The sequence below is a fragment of the Mesoplodon mirus genome (assembly GCF_964341445.2).
Source record: "Mesoplodon mirus genome assembly, chromosome: 13".
Classification (NCBI taxonomy): domain Eukaryota; kingdom Metazoa; phylum Chordata; class Mammalia; order Artiodactyla; family Ziphiidae; genus Mesoplodon; species Mesoplodon mirus.
The window spans coordinates 77,138,756-77,161,885 of record NC_138989.1 but is presented as its reverse complement, the minus strand read 5'-3'; the positions used below and the strand labels follow the sequence as shown (position 1 = coordinate 77,161,885).

General features: G+C 42.8%; 1 protein-coding gene across 1 annotated transcript in view; it reads right to left on the bottom strand.

The window, feature by feature from the left end:
- Positions 1-594: 594 nt before the first annotated feature.
- The window catches only part of PHLPP1 (PH domain and leucine rich repeat protein phosphatase 1), a 213,340-nt gene continuing 190,804 nt past the window's right edge, over positions 595-23,130 (bottom strand). The window contains exons 13-17 of the mRNA XM_082640989.1: positions 20,855-20,985; positions 15,857-15,961; positions 8,115-8,309; positions 5,246-5,474; positions 595-2,711 (exon numbers count right to left, since the gene is read on the bottom strand). Coding sequence (XP_082497115.1) covers positions 1,554-2,711; positions 5,246-5,474; positions 8,115-8,309; positions 15,857-15,961; positions 20,855-20,985 — 1,818 coding nt within the window. The 3' untranslated portion in view covers positions 595-1,553. The remainder of the gene's footprint in view (positions 2,712-5,245; positions 5,475-8,114; positions 8,310-15,856; positions 15,962-20,854; positions 20,986-23,130) is intronic.

The window sequence follows — 23,130 nt, the reverse complement described above, 5'->3', positions numbered from 1 at the left end:
GAGATGCAGGGTCGGCAGGGAGGGGTGGGGCACTAGAGTCTGTAAATGGGGCCAGTAAGTCAGCTAGGAATACGGGATTTCCTAGTGGACCCCACTGCACTGACATTATTTCTGCTAGGGGCAGAGAGCGAGGCAGCCAGCTCCGGTGTACACTGTTAATCAACTATACTCCAATTTTTATAAAAAGATCTATTAACATGTTCAGGTGATTGAGGGGGCCTTGAGAGACCTGGAAACCAACTTGGCTTTGTGGGAGTTTTCCAGGGATCTCCTCTATGCAACCTCATCTCTTCCCCTTTTACCATCTACCCTACACAGCAACAAGAAGAAATAGAAAGGCTGTAAGACCAGCTATGCGTATTGTTAACCACAGGATTGATTTCACTACGTTCGTTCAACGTAAGTTAACCTGTTGGGTATTTTCCCTTCAAAAAAAAATCAAAGTCGGAAATATCTGATGACCCCAAAGTTACATGCATTCATTCCAAACCCAAGCTAGGTGTGATCATCTGCAAGACACATCTGGCTCTTGAGACAAAAGCAGATGGGTCCAATACTTGTAAATTTTATATTTATTATAACAAAAATGACATGTTCATTTGTGCATTCTGCTTTAATCTAACTCTTGGTATGTCAATGATCTAACTGAATTCTATACAGTCATGCTGATTGTGGCGGCAGAAAGGAACACAATTAAAAAGTGTCGCTGGGTGGGAACAGGAGAGGAAGAAAAAGGGTCCGAGGCCCCTCGGGGGCAGGTTCGTTTCCAGTGGCCTAAGGTCCACCTTATTTGAACAGCAATGCTCTCAGCAATGCTCAGGCTCATCATTCAATGAATTAAAAAGGTGGGGGGATGAGGGGGGGTGGGCAGGAAGGTGTGTCAGAGGGGGAGGGGAGGGAAGTCAGTTGTTTAGTCCCTTATGCCAAAACTACAAAACATGTGAAGCATCACTATACAACACTGAGCTATTTACAATAGAAAGTTTTCAATCAACTGTTCTCTCAGAGAAAATTAGTGAATCCAGTGACTTAGGTCACCTGACAGAGTAAAGCAACTCCTAGGAGTTAGTCTCCATATTCTACAAATGTCTATCATTTTCAAGACAAAAAAAAAAAAAAAGGCTTCCCCCCCACCACCCCCCCCGCAAAGAAATACAGAATTACAATCTTATTAAATCATTTAGCACTGGCAACCTGCCCTGCCTTCCAGACAAACAAAACATCACAAAGCCACTTTAAAAAGTATTACATTATCATTAACTGTTTCTCTGTAATATATTAAACCTTTTGTTTTTTGTCTTTACACATCTGATATGTTAGGGGAAGAAGTTAACAAATTTAAATCATATTGGTACAGCATCACGAGAAGAAAAGTGGTAATTATTTTAAAAAATGACCAACAGAAGGGGAACCTACAGACTGGCTGCAAAGACAGGCTGGGAAAGCGTCTGGGAGAAGGGCGTGGAGTAAACCCCTGGTTTAACGGGAGCCTGGGAGGCTCTGGCAACTCAGCCTTTGTTGGTTAGTTTATTTTTAAGCAGCGCGCGGGTGGGTCATAGCGGTGTGTCACAGCAGTCCGGCAGCTGGTCCCCCGGGCACTGCTGCGGCGGCGGCTGCACGTGGAGCTGTGAGGGCGGCGGCGGCGGCGGCTGCTGGTGTTTCATGATCTCTTTGACCTCCTCCTCCAGCTCCGGGGGAATGATGAACTGATCATCAGGATCCGGCTGAGCCGGGGCCGCAAAATAGCCCCCCGGCCTGCGGAGAGGCGCGTCCGTGGCCACCTCTATCACGTTGTGGCTCCGTTCCTGGGGCGCCACGGAGCCGTTAGCCCTCCGGCGCCCCATGGTCCCCACGGCGGCACAGTCCGCCCGCCGGGGCAGGGCCGGCTCGTCCTCGTTGGCGCTGATGACGATGCCCTCGTCGCTGGCCTCGGCCGGCAGCTGCAGCAGGGGCCGCTGCCTCTCCTTCTCCTTGGCGCGGCCGCAGTGGATGTCCACCTCCACCTCCACCCGGCTGCCGTTGGTGAAGACGCCCTCGATGGGCTCTTCGTCATCGCTGTCGAGGCCGTTGTCGGAGAAGGCGCTGGAGAAAGTGGCGCTGGACAGCTGGCGCTGGAAGGAGCTGGACGGGCAGGCGGGGTGCAGCGAGCAGCGCGGCTCGCTGGGGCAGGCGGGGCTGCTCTCGCTCAGGGCGCCCGGCGGGGGCTCGTCCGAGGCCGTGGACCCCACCTCGCTGCTCATCTCGGACGTGGAGAGCTCGCTGCTCATCTCTGAGGCCAGGCCGCTGCTGGACGACGGCACGCCCAGCCCGTCGGCGGGCCGCTCCTTGATGACCATGCTGACGGAGGGCGCGAAGGTGCCGGGGCTGGGCGGCGGCACAGGCCCGCCGGCGCCGAGCTCGCAGCAGCAGAAGCTGTCCTCGGGGACGCTGAGCTGCACCACCACGGCGCTGACGCTGTCGCGGCAGCCGTAGCTCTGCGCCAGCGTGCACAGCTTCTTGGCGGCGGCCAGGGCGTCGGGGACGTTGCGCACGGCCCCGACGGCCTCCTCGACGGACAGGCTGTCCCACAGGCCCTTGCTGCCCAGGATGAAGAACTCGTCCTGCGGGGTCAGGGCCACGGACTGCACGTGGGGGCGGGGCACCACGCTGGGGTGCAGGAACGTGTAGCCCAGGATGCGCGTGGACTCGGTCACTCCGTTCACTTTGCCATCCTGGAAGAAGAGGGGTTTCCAAACAGACGTTACCACGGAGCACGCGGGGCGACGTGCGGCTTCCCTGGGGCCTCCTGCCTGGGGGACCACCGGAGCGTGACACGCGGTCCACAGGGGGAGGGGCTGCCCACCCTCCTGTGAGTGGTTCATGTCCACCTGTCATCAGAAGCCCGGGGCACGTAAGAAGCAGGAGGGACAAATGGAAAGTATCTCAGTGACGCCCTTTATTGGGACCCGTCTATCTCCAAAGCAGACCATCATCTGACACAGCAACATGGCCGATTAGTGCCTCCTGGAACCCACGGGGGTCCCGAGAGGAAGAGCCTTGCTGAATGCGCCAGTGCCGAGCAGCCCCCGAGGCAGGTGCGTTCCAGATAACGCCCGGAATCTTAGGTCACTCCCCAAAGCACATCAACCGTCAGGGGCGGGAATGTCTGAAGGTCCAGAAGTGAGGGGAGAGGCACTGTTTTAAACGTAAGAAGGTTAAAAACAATTGGTGGGGAAATCTTGGGGTGACTAGCTGGGTACGACTGATCGCGTTTGGAGAGGTAGATGCTTAAGGAGAAGTGCCAGCTCCTACCGCTTCCCTGAACTCACTTTCCTGGCAGCAAATGGAGACGGCAAAGTCTCCTGCTTCAGTCCAGCCGAGTTCACGCCACTTAAACCACGAACCAAAGGTTCAGACCACTTGCCAATAAAAAGCCTTTCTGTGAAGCTGGAGGAGAGGAGGGGAGATAACCCCTGGGTGTACCCGCTCGGTTCTTTATTCTTCAAGTCTGAGGTTCTCGGGTCTAGGACGTGCCTCTACATGCCCCTATTTTTAACACCTTTTCCAGAGGAGGCTCCATTCGGACAACTTGTATGTGTGTCTGGGATGAGGGAATAGTGATGGTCTAACCATCTCCCTCGAAGCAAGTGTTTCTTCCGGAGGATACCCATTCCCTTCCCAACCCTACCACGTTCCTTCATCTGGGAGTTCGTCCCCCAGCTGCACAGACAATCCCGCCACGCATACAAGCAGGCAGCACAATTCGAAGTAAAGTTACTGAAGCGGGGCTTCAGGCACAATTTTCAACTCTCTTAATTCTGCTCATGTATTTGTTCTTCCCCCAAACGTGGAACTTTGGCAAAAATTACCCTCGCTGTTCTGCCCAGCGCTTTAAGATCTCACCACATCAGAATCAATGATTTTGTGTGTGTGTGTGTGTGTTTGGGGGGGCACACCTCAAGGCAGGGAAATTAAATTAAACCAACGCAGCGATACCGACAAAGCAAGGAAGAGGGAGGCAGAGAAAGCAGGAGAAACCTCTGAAGCACCAACGGTGACGCATTTATGTAGCAGAAATGGTTAATCTTGGCATCGTGTAATGCTGAACATTTAATTCAATACGTTTAATCATTTCATTCAATCCCATCTGAGACTGTCTAGCGTCCATTTTAATCCTCTCTGCTCTTAGAACAAGCAGGGAACTAAAATCTACACGCGGCCTCCTTGGCCAGACCCTCGTGGTGGATCCCGAGTCTTTATCTTTCTCACGGCCCTTGTCAAAGCCTACGGGGAGTCACAGTCCTTCTCTACCGAGCCGCAAACGTTCACCACTGTCTACCCGAGCTACACATGCTTCCAGGGGTTTTATCCACAAGACTGGACACCTCCTGGGGGCAGACGTGTGTCTCTGGGGATCACGTCTGTAGCCCACATCACGTTTCAGGTGCACAGCAGGTGAGCCACACTGTAGGATGAGCTAGCGAGTGGAGCACAATTCCACCAGCCCACTTTGGAAGCTGCGCTACATGGAATCTTCTATAGCGAAGACCGACACCAGTGTTTCTCAAGAGCGGCACTCTTGACATTTTGGGCCAAATCATTCTTTGCTGTGGGGCTGTCCTGCGCACTGTAGGATGCTTAGCAGCATCCCTAGCTTCTACCTGCTACATGCCCCGAGCATTTCTGTTGTGACAACAATGTCCTCGGACGTTAGCAAGTGTCCTGTCGGGGGGAGATGCCCCTAGCTGAGAACCGCTCACTGCCTTAACTCAAGTGGAGCAGGAGGCATGAACCAAAGTAACTCCTCGTTACAGGTACACCGATGCGCACGCTCGCCTCGTAAGACAGGACAGACACACGGCTATGCCCACTTTACGGAGGAGGAGCCTGAGGCTTCGAGGTTTCAAGGTCGTAGCCCGCAAGCTGCAGATCTACGACAGGAGGACCAGCGGCGTGACTTCACGGCTGGAGGCTTCAGCCCCCGCCAAAGTGCCTCCCAAGAGCGGCTGTGAGGATGAGACGGTACCGTGGCACAGCCCTCAATGCGGAGAGGCCGTTGATAACTATTATATTACTCTGTATATTATAATGTCTCCAGACACATCACACACAGAGTTTGCTCTGTGATACTCCGGATTTGGAATTTTAATTTTAAACCAACTTCAATGTTTAAAGAATGTGCTTTGGCGGGAAATGCTGCCTGGCTGATTCTGCCACGACCCCGGCCCTGTCCTCCCCCATCCTGAGGAAAATCCCTCTTCCTCACCTCCGTGATAATGGCCTTGTGCCGTTTGATTCTCTTCAGTTCTTCCTCACAGCTCATAACGTATGATCTGGACAGAGGCAGCGGCTTCCCATTCCGACAGAGAACCGTTTGGCACTTGCCCACATTAGCAGAGGTCAAGGTGAAGGGTCCTCCTGGGTCCACAGGGTCATGCTTGATATGACAAAGGACAGCAGCACCTCCAAGTTTCTGCCCAGCAGTTCCAAGCTTCCTGGAAAATGAAGAGACGGGGTAAAAACCCACACACACCTGTCCCATGTAGTTTTGCCAGACTGTACCACTGGACGGGGTTAGGAGGAAAAACAGAACTTGGGGCTCCACCAGGCCTCTTTCACCAAAGCAGGCACTGCTCAACTCAGGAAAAGAGCCTGTGAAATCTGACACACATACACACACACACACACACACACGGAGAGGTGTCTGCTCACAACTGGGGCAGGTGTCACTTCACCACGAAAGACCCAAGGAGCTGCTGTGGAATCAAGGAGCCCTTCTCCTGCTGCATCCAGCCTGCCTCTCCCGTATCGGCGTGCCCCCAAGACAGCGGCAGTGACCACTGCTTTCTTCATCCCCGTCTCTAAATCCCCTCTGCTCCCGAGAGAGGACAGCCGGAGTGACCACTGAACAGGAGCAAGTGTAAACACACTACACCCACTGACACTTCAGAATTACCTGACCACCCTCTCTCTTTATTAGGATGTTTGGGGGACATGCTTTCAAGTACCGGACCATTCATGTTCTTGTCCTATACAGTGCAGACTTTCTAGATGAGTGATGTCTATTCTAGAATATTCACAGAAAGGACATTCTAGTAATGAAGCTCCAAAGTGCTTTTATTCACCATCGGTCCATACTTGTATTGAATACACAAGACACCTGCAAGTTCTAACAATTAAAAGGAGGTAAGAACTCTTATCAGAAGCCCCACAGATGGCAGTGCCTCCCAGACAGATCCTGAGTGGTACAGAAGGTTAAGATGGACAGACTCCCCTGTTTACAAGGGCAGACCCTGTCTAGGTTAGGCAAGGGGCACCACTAGCGATGGAAACCAGGGCTGCCTGTTCATATAAATTAGAATGTCAGGCACCGAGAACATACAGTTCTCCTGAGGACTGAAAAGATCACCACACACCCCGTATCCTGTTAACCAACAGGGAAAATAAGAGGCAAGCAAGTGACCTAGAGATGGGCTGACCATCTGGGTCTCTAAACTCCAACTTCTGCACATCTATGACCAGACTGGACTTTAGGCCCTGCCAAGTCAGCACTGCTTTCCTCCTGTCAAAGGCACAATGATTCCTCCCAGCAAAGCCAGAATTAGGATGGTATTTGTGAGAAGTGCAGCTAGTAATCAGAGTTTGAGGTTCTTAAGTTCTTAATTCTTATCCAGTGTTTGAGGGTCTATAAAAAGTAGACCGCTCAGGAGTGTGTGAAGGGTGTGTGTGTGTGTTATGTGTGTCTGTATGTATGAAATGTGTTTGCTTTTTTCCTAAAGCAAGATGGTGGTCAAAACAGAAAAGTAGATAGATGTCCCTGTCTTATACCTTATGGCATTAAGGTATTTAGAACGATGACTGGGATATATTAAGGGCTCACTAAATACTAGCTGTTACCAGCATCAATGTGTTTTTCTTTTTTTTTGCGGTACGCGGGCCTCTCACTGTTGTGGCCTCTCCCGTTGCGGAGCACAGGCTCCGGACGCGCAGGCTCAGTGGCCATGGCTCACGGGCGGGCCCAGCTGCTCTGTGGCATGTGGGATCTTCCCGGACCGGGGCACGAACCTGTGTCCCCTGCATCGGCAGGCGGACTCTCAACCACCGCGCCACCAGGGAAGCCCCAGCATCAATTATTAACTGCACATGCCCACTGAGAATCTGAAAGACAGGTGAGTCGAGCAGCAAAGAACCCCACCGGGCTTGCCTCTACTGAGCTCTTCAAGAGTATTCATGACTTAGGGGAACTTTCAAGGCTTCTCTGGACCAGCATTCCTTAGCAGACACTTTTTCTACTCCTGTTGCAAAGATACTTCCTCTGGCAGATTCTCAAGGCAGGGAAAAGGGAGAGAAAGAGAAAAAAGCGTCATTGTTCCCATGACCTTCGGAGCACTCTCCACTTCCTGGTCCCACAAGAGCAAGGGCTTGCAATACAATATTAACAGGCAGTTCCTTTACAACCTACAGAGCCTTTAAAGTGACAAAAGAGCGAGCAAATCTTCGAATGTGGGAATGCTCCTAACATGCAGCCCTCAGAGTCAGAAACAACATTCCACAACTTCCACGGTGACCAAAAGCTCTAGGGAATGGCCTAGGATTCTACTAGTAACACTGTCTGAACATTTAATAAAGGGGGAAAAACAATATATGAACAGTGATGTAACGCCTGGCCTAAAATTTGACCATCTCAAGTTCTCAAAGGTTGGCACTTCTTGGATCAGTGACAGTGTTTCATAAGGGGGAACAAACCGAGATGGAAATAGTCCATTGCAAAGAGCAATCCACACGCCAGAAGGTCTAAAGAGCGTCTGGCGCTCGCATGACTTGGGGTGAGGGGAGTGTGTCGTAAACAATCTGGTGAAAATCTGGAATCACGACAGGCCTATGAGACCAGTTCCAGGATAAACTGAATTCCTGTCACTGACTCGGCCTCCAACCAAGTTGTCTGAACATCAGTGTGTCTCAAACGGAACACAGTCCAGCCCTGATATGTGGGCAAAACCAAATCGCCCGAATGCATCTTGAATAACACATATTCAACAATAGGCTTTGAGATTACTGGACACCTGTTTTTCTAACCAGATGGCAAACACTCAAAGAAGAGCAAGAAAACACAGGACAGGTGCTCTAAGTTTTACCTTTGCATAACAATGAACGTATTGACCATGTATTCTTCTTCGTTTTTTGTTTTCTGCAGCTCTTCTGCCAAAATGTCACTCATGGTACACTGGAGAAGGTAGGGCACCTCCACGTTCCGGTCTCCATCAAATACACCATACAGGGCCTCCCGGTTGTCACGGAAGTTATTCACCGACAGGGCTGCAACACACAACCTGCAAAGCAAGAATGCTTTTGTGCTAAGTTGACTCATCTTTCCTTCTCCATGCCCAACCCAGCTGTGTTTTTTTCAGGTTTGCTTAATCCAGTCTTCTCTCTTTCTTCATGACTCCACATAGATTAAGAATAGGTAAACTAACCCCAGCTAATTTATATCAACTAATTTCTGTGAGTGAAGAAAAATGATAAGCACATATTTATGCTTCATGGCTTTCCCCCACTCTTCTCTTCTGATGATTTTATTTTTAAATGGTAGTGAAAGAAAGACAGTAGGAGGCATGGGAAATAACACCAGATTATGAATGCATATGTTCACATTCATTCACAAAACATTTATCAAGGAGAACTTCCACATGGAGCAAAAATGGAGTAACAACTAAAACACTAGGAAAAGTACAGGAAAAGTATATACTGATGGGAGGAGAGGTGCACAGGGCGCTCTAGAGGCCTGCAGAGTCTCTCCACTTAATCAGACTGTTTCCAAGTAATGTAACGGTGTCCCATAAATTGTCCAAAATGAATAAAAGACTAGGGGAAAAATTAAAAGCCAGGGCATCAGTAAGTGGTGAGATGACTTTAAGCAGCCCATCACACAGGGGATTGGAGTCTTCAAAAGAGAAGAGAGACAGACAGAAAAAAGTTTTGAAGAATCAATGGATGGAAATATTTCAAATCTGATGAAAACTATAACCTACAGATACAAGAAGCTCAACAAACAGTAAGTAAAAGCAAGTAAAAAAAAACGTAACTGAGGCACATCAAAATCAAATTGCTGAAAACCAGGGATAAAGGTGGGGTTTGGGGAGTAGAGAACAACATATCCTACAGGGGAACAAAGGACGAACGACAGCAGAGTTCTCATCAGCAACAATGCAGAAGACAGCGGGGCAACGTCTTTAAAGTACTCATAGGAAGAAACTGTCAACCTGGATTTCTAAACCAGTGAGACTAGCTTTCAAAAGTAAAGGTGCAAAAAAAGACATTTTCAGACGCACAAATAAAAGACAACCACTACAAGAAATGTAAAAGGAACTACATGAAACAGAAGAAAATGATACTACCAGATGGAAATCTGGATAAAAGAATGAGGTGTATTGGAAATGACAAATAGGTGAGTAAATCTAAACATTTTCTTTTTCTTATTTTAAAAATCACTTTAGAACAGTGGTTCTCAATGGGGGAAATTTTGCCCCCAGGAGACATTTTGGCTTGTAACGATTGGGAGTGGTGGTGATATTGACATTTATTGGGTAGAGGCCAGGGGTGCTGCTAAATATCCTACAATGCACAGGACACCCCCCTCCTTCCCCTGCCCCACAACAACGAACAATTATCTGGCTCAAAATGTCAATAATACTGAAGTGGAGAAACACTACTTTAGAATAACTGTTTAAAATAAAAATTATAACAATGTATTCTGGGGTTTATAACAAAAGTAGAAGTAAAACATATGACAACAAGGGCACAAAGACTAGGAGAGGGGAAATGGAAGTACACGATGTAAGGTTCTTATAATATATGTGAATTGATATATTACTTGAAGGTAAACTGTAATTAATAAGGTAAAGGTTATGCTATAAACCCTAAACAAACCACACACACACAAGTAGAACTAATAAGAATAAAGGAGATAAAATGGAATAAGAAATATTCAATCCAAAAGAATGAAGAAAAAGAGAAAGAATCAAGAACAGATGAGACAAGCAGAAAACAAATACTAGTAAATTAGCAGATTTAAACCTAACCATATCAATAATTCCATTAAATATAAAAATGGTCTAAACACCACCCAAAAAGACAGAAAGTCAGATTATATAAAAAAGCAAGATTTAACTAAATACTGCCTGTAAGAAATACACTTTAAATTTAAAGAGACACGGGCTTCCCTGGTGGCACAGTGGTTAAGAATCTGCCTGCCAACGCAGGGGACACGGGTTCGATCCCTGGTCTGGGAAGATCCCACACGCCGTGGGGCAACTAAGCCCGTGCACCACAACTACTGAGCCTGCGCTCTAGAGCCCGAGCTCTGCAACAAGAGAAGCCACTGCAATGAGAAACCCATGCACCGCAACAAAGAGTAGCCCCCGCTCGCTGCAACTAGAGAAAGCCCATGCAGCAACGAAGACACAACAGAACACAAAGAGAACACAAACAGAACACAAGACAAAGCCTAAATAAATAAACAAACAAATAAATAAATGAAATACACTTACTAAAAAAGAATCTAGATTTATTGAAAAAATAAATAAAGAGACAAATAGCTTAAAAGCAAAAGGATAAAAAATGATATACAGTGGACCCTTGAACAATATGGGTTTAAGCTGTGCAGGTCCACTTATATGCTGATTTTTTTCCTCTAAATACTACTACAGTACTACACAATCTGTGGTTGGTTAAATCTGCAGATGTGGAACCTCGGATACAAAGGGCTGATGTAAAGTTACGCGTGGATTTTTGACTGTGTTTTTTGACCCCCGTGTTGTTCAAGGGTCAACTATACTATAGTAAACACTAATCAAAAGAAAGCTGGAATAGCTACATTAATATCAGACAAAATATATTTCAGCACAAAGAATATTACAGAAACAAAGAGTCATTTCATAATGTTAAAGGGGTCAGTTCGTCACAATGCTATAACATTCTGAATGTTTATGCACCTAATAAAAGAGCTTGGAAATACATGAAGCAAAAACTGAGAGAACTACAAGGAGAAACAGATAAAACTAGAGTTATAGTCTCTCAGTCACTGATGGAAAAGTAGACAGAAAATCAGCAAGGATATTTAAGACTTGAACAACATTATCAACCAACTTGATCTAAATGATACCCTACCCAAGATTTTTTTCCAAATGCACACAGAGTATTTACCAAGATAAACCATATTCTCGTCCAGAAAATGTCTCAGTAAGTTTAAAGGATTCAACTGATTCAGAGTATGTCCTCTAACCATATTGGAATAATTGCTTAGAAGGAAATTTATAGCTCTAAATGCATAGAATATTAATACCTTAAGCCCAAATCAATGACCTAAACTTCTACCTTAAGAAGCTAGAAAATTAAGAGCAAAACAAACCCAAAGCGAGCAGAAAGGAAATAATAAAAATAAAAGCAGAAGTCAATGAAATAGAAAACAGAAAAACAACAGAAAAATCAATGAAACCAAAAGCTGGTTCTTTGAGAATATTAATAAAACTGATAAACCTCAAACCAATTTGATCAGGATAAACAGACAAATGACAAATATATCAGGAATGAGAGAGGGGAGAGACATCATCATTACAGATCCTGTAGACATTAAAAGGAGAATAATGGAATATTATGATCAAGTTTATGCCAATAAATTTGAAAACTAGATGAAAATGCATAAATTCTCTGAAAGACATAAATTACCAAAGTTCATTCAAGAAGAGATAATCCTATTATTAAAGAAATTGTATGTCTAGTTATAAACCAAAGAAAATTCCAGGCCCAGATGGGATTTATTAGTAAATGCTACCAAACATTTAAGGAAGAAATAATATAAATTCCAAACTCTTCCAGAAAACTGAAGAGAGGAAATACTCCTCAACTCATTCTATGAGGCCAGCATCACCCTGATACCAAAACCAGACATAGACACCACAAGAAAAGAAAACTACAGGCTAATCTGTGAATACAGACATGCTCAACAAATACCAAAAAACTGAATCCGGCAGCATATAAAAAAGGGTAATACATCATGACCATGGGGAATTTTTCCTGAAAATGCAAGGCTGATTCGACGTTTTAAAATCAATGTAATTCACTACATCAACAGACTAAGAAAGAAAAAATATGATCATCTCAATTGATGCAGAAAAAGCCTATGACAAAATCTGATACACATTATAAAAACTCTTAGCAAACTAGGAATAGAAGGGAATTTTCTAACTTGATAAAGGAAGTCCACAAAAACACCTTTAACATCATATTTAATTGTGAAAGATTACATTCTCACCAAAGAAGATATAGGTACGGATGATAAGCATGTGAAAAGATGATCAACAATCATTAGTCACTAGGGAAATAAACATTAAAACCACAATGAAATATCACTATTAGAATGACCCAAACCACTACCACCACTGCCACTACCTGATCTTACAGGTACTGGTGAGAATGTGGAGCAACGAGAAGTCTCATTCATTGCTGCTGGGAATGCAAAATGGTACAGCCTTTGGGAAACAGTTTGGCAGTTTCTTATAAAATTAAATATATACTTATCATAACGACTCAGCAATTCTTCTCATAGGTATTCACCCAAGAGAAATGACAACATTTGTTCACCCAAAAACCTGTATGCAGGTTTATATGTTTATGGGATTTTTATTTGTATTTGCTAAAAAATAGAAACAATCTAAATAATTTATCCTTCAAGTTGTGTATGGATAAACAAACCGTAACATATTCATGCAATGGAATAATACTCTGCAGTAACAAGGAACAAATTGCTAACACATGCAACATCACAAATGAATCTACAATGCATGATGCTAAGTGAAAGAAGCTAGATTGAGAAGGCTATATACTGTATAATTCCATTTATATGACATTCTAGAAAAGGCAAAACTAATGGAACAAAAAACAGATCAGGAGTTGCCAGGGGGTGGGAGCGGGGAGAAGAAATTGCAACAGAGGGGCATGGAGGAATTTTGAGGAACTGTTCTATAATTTTATATAGAGGTGATTACACAATCACCATCACCGAGCAGAGCTCGGGCTCTTTCATCAAAACTTGCAGAGCTGGGGCTTCCCTGGTGGTGCAGTGGTTGAGAGTCTGCCTGCCGATGCAGGGGACACGGGTTCGTGCCCTGGTCCGGGAAGATCCCACATGCCGCGGAGCGGCTGGGCCCTTGAGCCATGGCCGCTGGGCCTGCGCGTCCGGAGCCTGTGCTCCGCAACGGGAGAGGCCACAACAGTGAGAGGCCTGCGTACCGAAAAAAAAAAAAAAACTTGCAGAGCTGTACACTAAACAGGGTGAATTTTGTTGAATATAAATTATACCTTATTACTGTATATAAATTAATGAAAAGAAAAAAGTTATTAAGCACCTAATATGTATCATGGCTAGGTAACAGCGGTATGAACCTGAAAATATAATTCCTGATCTTAAGGAGTTTGGGGATAAATAACAATAGTAATACTCATTATCATTAATGATAATAATAACTAACATTTAAATAGAGTTTACTATATGGCACATGTTATTCTAAGTTCTTCACGTATGTAATCAGTGGATCCTTACAATAACCCTATAAGGACAAGTAGTATTTTTGATGAGGAAAGTAAGCTAAAGAGAGATTGAGTAACTGCTCAAGGTCACATAGCAAAAAAGTATAGAGCCCAGATTCAAAGCTAGGAAATCTGGCTCTTACCTCAGTACTGTGAAATTCTTGCCTCCATTTATTAAAGAAAAAAAAAGTCATCCCTAGTTATATGACAATTAGTGGCAAAGTAAAATTTAATTATATAATATTAAATCATCTTATAATTCTGTCTTCCTCTGTAAGCTCCCCTTGCTAGAAAGAATGGGGCAGGAGGTATGAAAAAAATAACGTGTTTTAAAAGTACAGTAGTGACTTTTCTTTTCTGCTGAAGCTTCCTGTTTGTTTTTTAGTCTGAGGAAGAACCTAAATTATAGGATTGCAGCTCCCTGCTTGGATTTTCCCAGAGGATCTGAAATGACCTGATAGGGAGGCAACACAGCACCAGTACCCATAGGGGAAAGTGGGAGGGAGAGAAGAGAATAGATGTCTATTGAGATTTGGGGGCAGGGACAACTGCAGTTCTCTCCTTCCTTCAAAGCAGCAAGCTCCTTGCTTATATATCTACTTTATCTACAATTCAAAAAGAAAACTCTTGAGAAACTTCTGCTGGCAAAACCAAAGGGTAAAAAAGCAAGGGAAAATAAAGTGAGGGCCAGGGATGGCATGGGACTTCTGAGGTGCTGGTAATGTTCTATTTTTCGATCTAGGTGCTGGTTCACTTAAGGACAATCCATAGAGTTGTATGCTTACCGTTTATCTTACACTTCAATATAGCAAAAAATTTTTTAAAAAGGAATTGTGGAAGGGGGAATTATGTAGGAAAAAATACCTAACTGGTCACTGCTTCACTAATATATATGAGTAGATAATACATTTTAATATCCAGAGAAGTTTAAAAACCAATCTTGGATTTCACATCAGTGTTCTGGAATTAGAGGGCACTTTCACATACTGGGGTTTATAAGTAAGACAGAAGGTCTTTTAATCTAAAAAAAGAAAGATCTCTAGGAAGGAACTTTGACTGCTCCAAAGAATATATAGTTTCTTCCTCTCTCCCCAAAATATAATGATATACAGTGCAAAGTACATAGAAATAAGCAGTCAGAGCCCAGACACAACTGGTTTTTCTGCCTTTTTTGGGGGGGGCAAATGGAACAGAGATGTTGAAATGGGGGCTACATCTTCTCTAATATGCCGAAGCACACTCTCAGGGAAAGAGGACAGGATCAATGCGTCAGACGCACAATGCGAGTTCATTCTGTTTTCTGACCCAAGGAAAAGCAGTCAGCATGGCAACCACAATTCCACCTTTTATTTTCCACGAAGGGTATTCAAGCTAGTCAGTGGTTCTCAAGCCTGGATGCACATTAGAATCACCTGGGGGAGATTTTAAAGCATTCTGATTTCACGGGCCTCGGCTGGAAAATGTTCTTTAAAGTTCCTCACCTGACTGATTCTAATGTGCACCCAGGGTTGAATGCTGTTAGCTATTATGGGATCATCCTCCACTTCCTGTTCTTCCCCCGCTCTCAATATTTTGTGTTCTTATACCGTAGCTAATTAAATTATGACCATTCTAATTTATAGGATCCTTTGCTTTTCTAGTACTGATTATCAGCACCCCTTCATAAAAAGCAAGCAAGCCTGAAGAGCTGGATTACAATTCTCAAGAAATCAACATCTGCATATGAGACAGGGAAGGTTGGTGAAAATAGGGAAGAAAAAGAAATTAAGATGGACAAGACCTGATGGCAAGACAAGCAGCTGACATTACAGGGAATGGACATCAAATTCCTGACAAGCTAATTTAGACTGTAAAAAACAGCTCCACAGCAACAGCGACTGTCAGTAACATAAGGGATCTCGAATATGGACAATCAAGGCTACTTCTACTCCTTTAATACTATCCCTGTTTTGCTTGGTAAACAGGCTTCAAAGATAAAGGGGCTTTTCAAAAGAGCAGGGATGCATTTCAATACTTATGCCTTCTCCAAACACTGGAGTCTCACATAGATATAATGTGTCAGTTACACCGTATCCTAGCAACATCCTCACAAAGAGAGAGTATGTGATGCCAAGCAGGGCTTAGCCTAATGTTCCAGCCTAAGTCATGAGGTGGCCTCACTCTGGGGAAACATACTGAAATAAATGTGACACGGGGAAAGTGTGTGCTAGCACTGGGCTTCCACCCCACTAAAGCAGGGAGGCGGGCGGGCGGGCAGGTGGCGGTTCTCACTCCAAAGTTTCACCCCACTTACTTGTTTTTCACCCCTGAAGCTTCGGTGTAGCCATGGCTCCATACAGCTGGGGCTCCAGATGCATCGCCTCCGGAAGGCTGATCAATCTTGAAACAGCGGATATTACTGAACAGAGAAACAGAGGGGCCAGGAATCATTAAAACAGAACATGTGCAAATTGCTACTTTTACCTGAGAAATGAAAAACACCTAAGCACTCTGTACTTACCATTTGTGTTTAATGTGTCTGAAATATTTATCAGTAACAAGAACTAGCTACTCATCATAATGAAAACAAAGGGGCATATATACAGGGCATGAAAATTAGTTTTATCAGCATCAAATGTCAGTTATTAGGCACTTTCACACACACACACACACACACACACACACACACACACACACACACACACACACACACACACACACACACCGCCCCTAGATGGCTACTCTCTCCTGGGGATGAAAGGGACAGCTCTCAACCTTGGTATGAGAAAAGAAACTTTAACTATTAAGTTGGGTGTATTCTCACAACATGAAGCCCAGATTTGAAAAGAATGAAACCCGAGCCACGGCTGTACTGTGTTTGGATCACGTGAGAGAATTCTGCAACACTCATCCTCAAATCCAGTATCTGCCCACATCACCCCTTCAAATATTTCACAAATATTACTGGGGACTGGCTATCCCCTGAAGCTTCCAATTCTTTCCTCACCTGCACAACCATGCTGAGACCAATATCATAAAATTATGAAGTAAATGAGGGGCATTCAATAAATTACACATTAACTACATATAAATAAACTGGGAGACAAATTCTTATCTCACCTCGGCTCTCATATGCTATAACTGGTCCAAAAGGACCCAAAACAGAAATATTAAAAGAGTAAACCTTCAAATGCAGTTCATTAAAAACCAGCCTACTAGAAAGCGTTCAGTGCTCACAAACAGGAAGTCATACAGATGTGAAGCAGGTTTTTAAAAGGCGGCCTACCACATGGTGAGATAAATCCCTATTTGTAAATTGCCACTAGTTTTTTCCCCGTTACTTAAAAAGAGAAACAGAATTATGTATAATCTCTTAACACCTAAACAATTTTGTCCTGAGCCCAAGAATTTAAATTATCTGTTGGCATTCATTAACTCCAAAATATAATAAATACTGAATACCTTTCCTAAGAACCATTCAACTCAGGAGTAAATCAATGTCTAATAATATTCACTTTGATTCTAGAAATATTTGGTGGCAATTTCTTTGAAATTTAAAAATATTTCATTAAAGAAAAGTTTCTACTCTTAATTACCAGAAAACATTCACCTTTTCCTTTATCCTAAAAAAGCTGAAAAACATAAAAATCATAGGTAGTGTCAACAGAAAATCTCAAAATCAAATACCTCATTTTACAGATATATCCTCCTTTCAAACTCATCAATAAAAGGTGTATTTAAAAAGATAGTCTGCTGTTGTTTGCTTTCCTTATGACCTGGTACCAAATTTTATCCACGTACAATGGTAAGCAATGCAATGGGTTTCTTAAGGCATACCTTAAGGTTCTCCCTACATTTTTCCTACCTTTCTGAGTTCTGGAGAAAAACGGAAGACTCCTTTCTAAAGACATTTACACTTTTTACAGAACAGGGAGCCTTCAAAGAAATAATTCCATTTCCTAGCCTGATTTTTTTTTTTTTTTTTTTGCGGTATGCGGGCCTCTCACTGTTGTGGCCTCTCCTGTTGCGGAGCACAGGCTCCGGACGCGCAGGCTCAGTGGCCATGGCTCACGGGCCCAGCCGCTCCGCGGCATGTGGGATCTTCCTGGACCGGGGCACGAACCCGTGTCCCCTGCATCGGCAGGCGGACTCTCAACCACTGCGCCACCGGGGAAGTCCTCCTAGCCTGATTATTAAAGAAAAAAGTAATCCTTAAACTCCCCCATAATCCTTTCTAGTGAAGCAGCAATCTCTCATTTCCGCCACGCTGAACACACTGTGACTGAGCAGCCGTCTGAAGTGACCTGGATGTTGACTCTCGTACATCTTGAAATTAGTCTGAGGGAATCTGGGAGCCGGAGCTCAGTCACACGGAAGAGTCGCCATATGGACTAACCCTGCCTCATGTAGAACAAATAGGCCAACCCTCTAAAAGAGCAAGTAATACATTAGATATGGAAACTCTCCCAAGTTATTAAGAAGCCACAACCTGCTAGATATTAAATAGAGGGTAACGTTTTTACCTAAGAGTGTTATGATTTCACTGTCTGTTACTAATTTTTTTTAAATCTGAGAACACACATGTGCTTCACTGTAGTAGCTCTGGCCACTCTAGTAACATATGTCCTTTGGTAGAGAATTTTAAGAGATACTGCCTTATGCCTATATAATAATGGGGTCATTCTATTATATATATGGTTTTGCATCTTTTTTCTAATTACATCATGAACATTTCCCCATGTCATTTTATATTCATCCTAAATTTAATTAGATGACTTGATGACTATCTCTGTACCTAAAATAAATACCATATCTCTGATTAATTTTTAGAATAAATTTTTACCACAGAAAACCTTGGTCTAAGTATATGAATACTTTTAAAAGCTTGATAACAGGGCCAAAAGCTTTTTTAAAAAGTTATATTGATTTACAACCCTCCATCAACACCAATTTGAGGGGGAAAAATGTTATCATTTAAATATTTTATTTAATATTTCCTTGATACACTAATAAGGCTGAATATGATCTTTTCATGTAACTATCCATATTTTGTTTATTAAATGTTAATGTGCTTCACTTACTTTCTGCTTGAGTGAGTACTTATCACTACTGACTCATAAGAACATTTTCTATTAAGAATATTAATGCTGGGCCTCCCTGGTGGCGCAGTGGTTGAGAGTCCGCCTGCCGATGCGGGGGATGCGGGTTCGTGCCCCGGTCCGGGAGGATCCCATATGCCGCGGAGCGGCTGGGCCCGTGAGCCATGGCCGCTGGGCCTGCGCGTCCGGAGCCTGTGCTCCGCAACGGGAGAGGCCGCAACAGTGAGAGGCCCGCGTACCGCAAAAAAAAAAAAAAAAAAAAAAAAAAAAAAAAAAGAATATTAATGCTTTTATTTTTCTTATTTTTTGCCAGCGTTTCTTCTCAGTTTGTCATTTGCCTTTTAGATTTACCTTTGATAGCTTTTGGAATAGATATCTAAAACTTTTATGTAAAAAAGGATTTTTATATAAAAATATACATAACATAAATATCAAAACCACTCTATACATATTGACTTCTTTTGTGATTTCCCCCACCCCCTTTTCTGGCCTAAAAAGTCCTTTTCTGGTTTGTAAACATATCCATATGATTTCCTCTTACTTTAAAAAATTATTTCATTTTATGTATTTAACTCTTTAATTTAGCTGGAATTTATTTTGGTGTGCAATAAAAATTCAACTTTTATTTTTCTCCAAACAGCTACTTCCATTTATTAACAGATTTTTATATAATTATTTTTATCATAAAATTATGTCATATTTGTAAAAACTCAAAAAGTTACCCATTATAAAGATGAAATATGTTTTGCTAATCCATGTATTCTTAGTTCTGGAAGTCCCTTAGAGAGTGTGTAGGCCATCCTCCCTAAGAGATGAGAAAACTAAGGTCTGGACACGCTGAGGGATTTGGGCCAAGGCTTCACATACTGATACACAGTGGAGAGAGCCTAGGTCCCCGTGGCTTCCCGAGGACACTGTACTTAGGCAATATTCTTCAACTAAATCAATTTTCTCATTAAGTACTTAAAATATCAACGAACAGGCACTAATTAAGCCAATTCCAACCAGGAATCACCTTAGGTGATTTTCAAATTTTGATATGTACTAAAGTCTAGGATAATAATAATGGACCACCAATATTACTCTTCTTTTCAAAATTCTCCTTTTCAGTTTTTTCTAAGATATTGGAAGATGACTTCCAGCAACAGATATTACAACAGGGTTTAAGCACAGATGGCATACACAATGTCTAATGTGTGTCAATGTCTAGGACTGTTACTTTGAGATACACTGCAAAAAATTCTGAAAATTCAGAAAAATTTAAAGAAGAAAGTAAAGACCATCCATAATTATATTATCCAGAGAACAGCATCATTTTAACATTTTGTTTTATATCCTTTTAGGAATTTTCTAGTTGTGCATGTGCACACACACATGCACACATACCCAAATGCACACAAATTCATGTTACAAAAAGTGGGATTACACTACACAAATTTCTTTGTAAACTTTCTTTTCACCTAACGTCATATGCAGAGATCTTTCAAGTTAGTAATGTAACTCCACATCGTTGTTTTTAGTAGTTGGATAATATTCATTATAATATTCATTATGTGAAGCATAATTTAATTTTATTGATATTTAGAGTTCTGTGATGAACACTGTTATAAAGGCATCTTTTCTAACAAGGTTAACTTTAATGTTTTACATAGCGAACTCCATCCAACCTGTTATTCTCCATCAACAGAAAACATGAGATAGTACCACGGAACTCTCTTCCCAAAACAGGAAGACAACGTAGCGGATCTAACTACCCCACTCTCCCAGTTTTGTTTAAATAACCTGAAGTTTAGTTCCAAGTTGTTCATTTACCCCACATTATGAATCTCTTGCAAAATCCCTTTGTAACATTTGCATTAAGCATCACACCATATTATTCGTAACCGAGATGTACATTTACTTCTTGGTTGTTCACTGCCCTCTCCTGTGTCTTTAAATCCCCTTTCCTCTTTGTTTTCATTATTCTCATCTCTTTTTGTCTGGACACTTTCTCAAAAACTTTCTGAAAGGACACGAGTATCCAATTACTTGAAAATTTTTTTGGCCATTCGTCCATTTTGGTGAACTACAGACTCACAAATCACTTCACTTCAAATGTGTATAGATAGACCTAATAAGTCAACAGATGCTTCATATTCCATTTAATGTTCTAAGCGGTAAATGTCATTTTCAGTGAATAGCGATGGGGCTGCAGCGCTTCACAAAATACTTACTTCAGCAGCTCCAGGGTTTTGTGATCGAGGGCAAGTCGGGGGTTTCCAGTCAGGTCTAGTTCTTGCAGTTTTGGAGGCAGGTTTTCTGGTAAAGTGACTTCGCTTAGCTCATTACAGCTCAGGTCCACGCACTGAAGGAACAAGTGGAAACACAAGGAGATGGCCTGGAGAAGTTGTTCAGGCAGTTCTATGCTCCTACTCGTTGCAGGAAAATCAGTGTGACCGTTCACTGTACTATGATGGCCAAATGCAGAAACTACGTTTGTCTGCTATTCTGCCATAAACATTTGAAACAGCCTTTGCTAAATGTAATTAAAATTTTACTTTCTTTGAATAACACAAATTCCATGTCCTTTATACTCCCCAGCTTCATCCTTTTAAGCTCATCTCTACATTTAAAAATTAAGCATTAACTGAAAAAGCCTAAAGATGGTGTCTCACTCACACTGTTCACAATATCTCCGCACTGCTGTGGCCATGAGAGTTACAGTTACAACATCAAGATGGAACTTTAAAGGGCTTGTCTTCGGTTTTTAAAACAAACCAAAAGACATGCAAAATGAGGAAAAGGCAGGGAACGAATATTCAAAATGGGAAGATAATTCAAAAGAAGCTAAATAAGAAAGTGGCGAAAGACTAGCAGGTGGGCCTGCCTACTATATGCATGGGGAAAAAGGCAGGAGTCAAATATAGATCCTGCACTCCAGGCACCCAATACCTGGACTCTCCAACAGCCCTGCCTAATCTCACCTGGAAAACTGCCACAAAAAGGGTCAGCATACCGATTAGAACAAAAATTACATGTTATCTGTGAATGGGAATAACACCACCTTTCTTGCAAAATGTAAGGCTTAAATGAGCTAAGTCCCCAAAGGAGGTGCTGCATTTCTGTTATGGGAGCGGGCACCAGGGTAGAAGAAGGATCACATGCACAAGAGAGAACAGTTGGCAGTTTTCCTGGTAAGAGAATGTGTAACCAACAATTCGGCAGAATGGGGAGAAAGCATTCAATTATCTGGCTTGAGCTGGTACCTTATTATAATTTTTTTAAATGCCTAAAGAGCATATTAAAAATCTTAAGGTGGACTGAAAGGCAAATTGTATCCGAGAATTTCAGTCTTAAAAGTGGACGAATTCATCTTTATCTGGAAAATTTTTTAAAGAACTTAAATCTATTATGGATTGGGGAGGGGTAGAGACTGGGTAAAATGGAAACCTCTATTTTTGGAGAAATATATTCTCAGTTGAATTCAAACAATACAATGTTTCCACACAAATTGTTTCATACCCTTGCTCTGAAACAGTAGCAATGATATACTATAATTTTTTTTATTATGAGAGCATTATAACCACATTATAAACAGTTGGACAGAGATTAGAAAACTTACCGTTAAATTTAACACCTGAACACAACCAGTGTTAGAACTCTACTTTTGTTTCTTTTAGCCTTATTATTAATATAAAAAACTTTTAGGGCTTCCCTGGTGGCGCAGTGGTTGAGAGTCCGCCTGCTGATGCAGGGGACATGGGTTCGTACCCCAGTCTGGGAAGATCCCACATGCCGCGGAGCGGCTGGGCCCGTGAGCCATGGCCGCGGAGCCTGTGCTCTGCAACGGGAGAGGTCACAGCAGTGAGAGGCCCGCGTACCGAAAAAAAAAAACCAAGAACTTTTAAAACCCGTAAGTGTAGGTACAATTTCATTACATTTCACTTATTCTATATCTTCACTCCCAACACCTTTTATAGTCTTAATACTTTCAACAGAAGTACGAGAATTCACTTAACCTAAATGTTAATAACAGGGACATGGTCATCTCCTTTTTTTGTTTTTCCAAATATAAATAATGGTTGCATGAATAGCCAACTGGACTTTAATGAAACACTGATAATACTGGTTCATAATGGGCTATTCTGGCAGTATGGTCAGTATACATCAGTACAGATAAAACAACACATGGTGTCAATACAATCTCCTGGTGGTGATGAAACATGAGCTTAAGGACTGACAGGTGTGGGCGACACAGAACGTAAGTGGTTGACACAAACGAATTCAGAGGTCAAAGCGTGCATTATGGGGAAAGAGTAAAGACATTTTAGAACATTACTGAATTTTTTGAAATTGGTGAGCAATGTTTTTTAATGTTACCTCTAAAGATTTAAACCTTCACAGCTCTGTAGATGTAAAATTGCTCATTCTTTAAATTACCAAATTATAAAATGAGTTCAATAGGGTATTCATTTATAAAGATAACGTTGGTGATGGTAACGCAGATCTT